The sequence below is a fragment of the Dichomitus squalens genome, assembly GCF_000275845.1.
Source record: "Dichomitus squalens LYAD-421 SS1 unplaced genomic scaffold DICSQscaffold_17, whole genome shotgun sequence".
NCBI lineage: Eukaryota > Fungi > Basidiomycota > Agaricomycetes > Polyporales > Polyporaceae > Dichomitus > Dichomitus squalens.
The window spans coordinates 58,615-62,399 of NW_006766899.1; the positions used below are offsets into that span (position 1 = coordinate 58,615).

The 3,785-nt window shown below is 52.9% G+C and overlaps 1 protein-coding gene across 1 annotated transcript; it reads left to right on the forward strand.

Annotated features, from left to right (window-relative positions):
* Positions 1-1,214: 1,214 nt before the first annotated feature.
* Positions 1,215-3,670, forward strand: DICSQDRAFT_170664 (uncharacterized protein; the record flags this gene model as incomplete). The annotated part of the gene is made up of 8 exons (XM_007366276.1): positions 1,215-1,642; positions 1,697-1,709; positions 1,772-1,848; positions 1,907-2,530; positions 2,584-2,701; positions 2,755-2,908; positions 2,976-3,214; positions 3,521-3,670. The coding sequence occupies 8 exons, from the start codon at positions 1,215-1,217 to the stop codon at positions 3,668-3,670; spliced, it is 1,803 nt and encodes a 600-aa protein (XP_007366338.1).
* Positions 3,671-3,785: the final 115 nt, after the last annotated feature.

Here is a 3,785-nt window from a genome sequence, read left to right on the forward strand (position 1 = left end):
GCCTTTTCTTTCTCGCCCTTTGTCCCCTTTGTCATCTTCACTGCCTCGCTCTCGCGCCTTGTCCTTGGTTGCTAAGCAGCCCCTCTAGTATATAAGGACCCCCCTAGGCGCTCCCTAGTCCCCATCTCGACCTCTTGGTCATTGGGACTAGGTGAGTGACCATAGTGTTGTATCTCTCTTCGATTGCTAATGTATAACTTGGTCATTGGGACTAGTCTGTCGCTATCTGCGTGAAGACTAGCTTCGTAGGTCTTGTGCCTTCGTGCCGGCCTCCGCTCTGCCCCGTCGAGTTTCTTGTTGCGTTTATCCCTCTTTCCCTCGCTTTCCCCCTTTCGGCTCCTCGCCGCTCGCCTACGGGGTCGTCGCCGAACGTCGACCCGAGTCTACGCGCCTAGTCGCCGCGACAGTCATAATGGGAGGTTTCGGGGAGAGATCTTTCTTTTACACGTTGACCGCCCTTCAGCCACCAGCATTCCATTTGGCCGTCCTGCCGTCTAATCAAGCCGTAGATTATCATGCAATTCGAGCCCCGAGGCATAAGCGAAGGCCGGGCGCTCTGACGCGCGCCTCCTCGGTTAACCCGGGCGCTGCCTATCCCCAACATATGTACTCGTGCGTCGCCTTCTGCGCATGTCTTCGTCCACCAGCCGATCCGCATCGGGGCGTCGTGGTCTCCAAAACCTGCTGTTCATAACATAGGACTGACCGATTTCTGTGCGGCTGCGCTTCTACGCTCATTAGTGGGTTCAATTGTCCGTTTTTAACATTGAATCTTGTTTCACTGCATCTCTTCCCACAGGGCCTCTTTGTCAACATCGAACTTGTACACATCTTCAGTAGCACGGATAGAACGAGAGAGGCGCGGGAGAGGACGTGCGTTCCGGCTGAGTACGGTGTTTGGTGTACCGGTCAAAAGTACTCTTCACCAGCACTTCATGCATATCCGCCGGGACACTGCTGATGAGACAAAGGGCCTTTGCTGGCAAAGAACTACATCAGCTGATTACCAGGAGCAGGATCGCCCACCGACACGTTGGCGAACTCGTCATGTGCACACTCGTTATCTCTCGTCTCGCACCGTCGACCGACGCGCACGAGACCCGTCTTATCGCGGTGCCGCTCCTTATACATGATAGGAACTTGGCCCGCACCCTCAAAGACAGATCGCATTGCGCTTGTCGTTGATTGATTCCTTTTCGTCCAGACTCACGAACATGACCACTCCAAAATCACGCATCTTGCAGCTTGTGAAGCGACTAGAGGTGGAACGCGAGAACGAGTACGAAGGCGAGGCGACAGCATGGATCAATCGAGACATTGTTCCTCTCCCTCCCTCGCGTCGTACTTGGGGCTCTTGGTCATTTGTAGGCTTTTGGCTTCTAACAGGATTCAACATCAGCGGGTGGACAACCGCGTCCAGCCTCCTTGGTTTAGGCCTCAATGTCTGGCAGGCCATGGTCTCCGTTGTAGTGGGATACCTTATCGTCGCTTGCGCGGTTGTTGCGAACGGATTCGTCGGTGCGGAGTGGCATGTCGGATTCCCTATCTATAACCGCTTCGTATGGGGCGTGTTTGGGAGCTTCTTCCCTTTGCTGATGCGGATATTGTTGTCGCTCGTGTGGTATGGCGTACAGCTCGTTTTGTGAGTGAGTATATGCATTCATTGAACTACGCCAATTTACTTTGATTCCGACAGCGGTGGAAAGAGCGTGAGTCGGCATCTTGGCATTTCGACATAGAAACCATCTATTGATTGCGAATGGTTGCTCAGGTCAAGGTTGTTATAGGCAGCATCTGGCCTAGTTTCTACTATTTGCGTAATACGCTGCCTCCAGATGCGGGTATTCAGTGAGTGGTGCATATTATGAGTTGTCAAGCTTAACAGGGCCTGATTGCTCTTTGGTAGGACAAACGACCTCGTCGGGATTCTCATTTTCGCAGCGATGTCAGTCCCACTCCTGACGATACCTCCAGAACACTTCCGCAAGCCCTTCCTCTTCGGCAGTATCATCATGACGGTCACCACGTTCGCGATCTTCACATGGGCCCTAGCGAAGGAAGGTGGCGGCGGCCCCCTCCTCAGTCATCCCAGCCAGCTCAGCGGCGTCAAGCCACTTACCGAAGGGTCCCAACTGGGCTGGGCTATGGCGTATGGCGTAAGCTCGACCATCGGAGGTATTTGCGCGGGCATACTGAACCAGAGCGACTACTCGCGGTTTGCTGCATACCCCCGAGCACAGCTCGTCAGCCAAATGCTCATCGTGCCGCTCAGCAACGTAATGATTGCTCTATTCGGCATCATTGTTACGAGCTGTGCCGCGGGATTCTACCCCGATGACGGACTGCTGTGGGCCCCGTATGACCTGTTGCGGGTCGTACAGCTTCGCGGCGGTCCAGGTGCTAGAGCGGCGTGCTTCTTTGCCGGCTGTGCATTCGTGGTATCGCAATTCGGTATCAATGTCGCCGGGAACGCGATCTCCGGCGGTATAGACCTCTCCGGGTTACTCCCCAAATATCTCAATATCAGACGGTTAGCAAGTCAATATCTCTCTTGTGGCTAGGTACTCATTGCTTTGACTGTAGGGGTGCCTTACTCACGGCTGCGCTCGGAATCGCTATCTGTCCTTGGAAACTTCTCACAGGCTCCAGTGCTTTCTTAACCGTACTCAGTTCCTTTGCGGTGTTCCTGGGGCCCTTGACAGTCCGTCGTTTCCTGAATTCAGCTGTTGATGACACATTTACAAGACCGTTTAGGGTGTCATGACGTCCGACTATCTCGTCGTCAGGCAAAGCAAACTTCGTTTGTCGCATCTATACATGCCTAACTCGGGTTCCATCTATTACTTCGCGTATGGTGTCAATTTCCGGGCCCTTGTGGCTTGGATCTTTGGCGTATGGCCTCTCATGCGTGAGTCTTATTCAATTGAATTGGTTTATCCACGACCTCCATTCAGTCTACTGATACCCAACTACAGCGGGATTTGTCAATGCCGTCTCTTCAAACCCAATAGGAGTCTCGATAGGCTGGACACGCTGCTACGATCTTGCGTGGCCCTTGGGCTTCGTCGTCAGCGCAGCCGTTCACATCTTTCTCAACAAGGTGTTTGCCCCAGTGGGCCTTGGCCAAACCGACGAGGACGACGTTTTTGGGACTTTTACCGAACGATGCACCAAGATGCCTTCACCGAAGGCGACTACGCCGATTGAGTCAGTGGTAAGGATGGTAAGGTGCTCGCCACCACCACCATAGTTGAGGTATAGGCCGTTTGAATCAGTTGGTTAATGCCTTTGTGTATTCCCACCTTCATGACTATGACTACTCTCCGCTGTCACGATCAAGCAAAATGTCAGCAAAGTTGTAAGATTGGCCGCGCGCACAACCGACTACTATGTCACAGCGTTAAAAAGCACGTGATTGGGGCGTCTAACTAGTTAACGGGATGAATTATAGTCGACAAGTCTGCAGCGAGTCGTGCTCTGTTAGGAAGCCTGCATGCATTATGACTTCGTATGTTCGCAGGATCTGTTCTATCTGCTTGTCAAGAGTCAAGACTGGGCTTTCCGGATGCCTGTGGGGTCTTACGTGAAGAAGTTCGAGGGCAAGCGGGCACAAATGGTGTTGAACTTGGACTTATCCGGTCCGGACTACACGAGGCTATGCGTCTCCTAGCGCTTAGCTGTAGTCGCTTATGTAGTATGTTACCATATTTGGGACTCTCTGCTCGTGTACTATAGCTATGCTTCCGGACTCTTCTGGTACTGTCTAGGACAATCCGTACTACTCC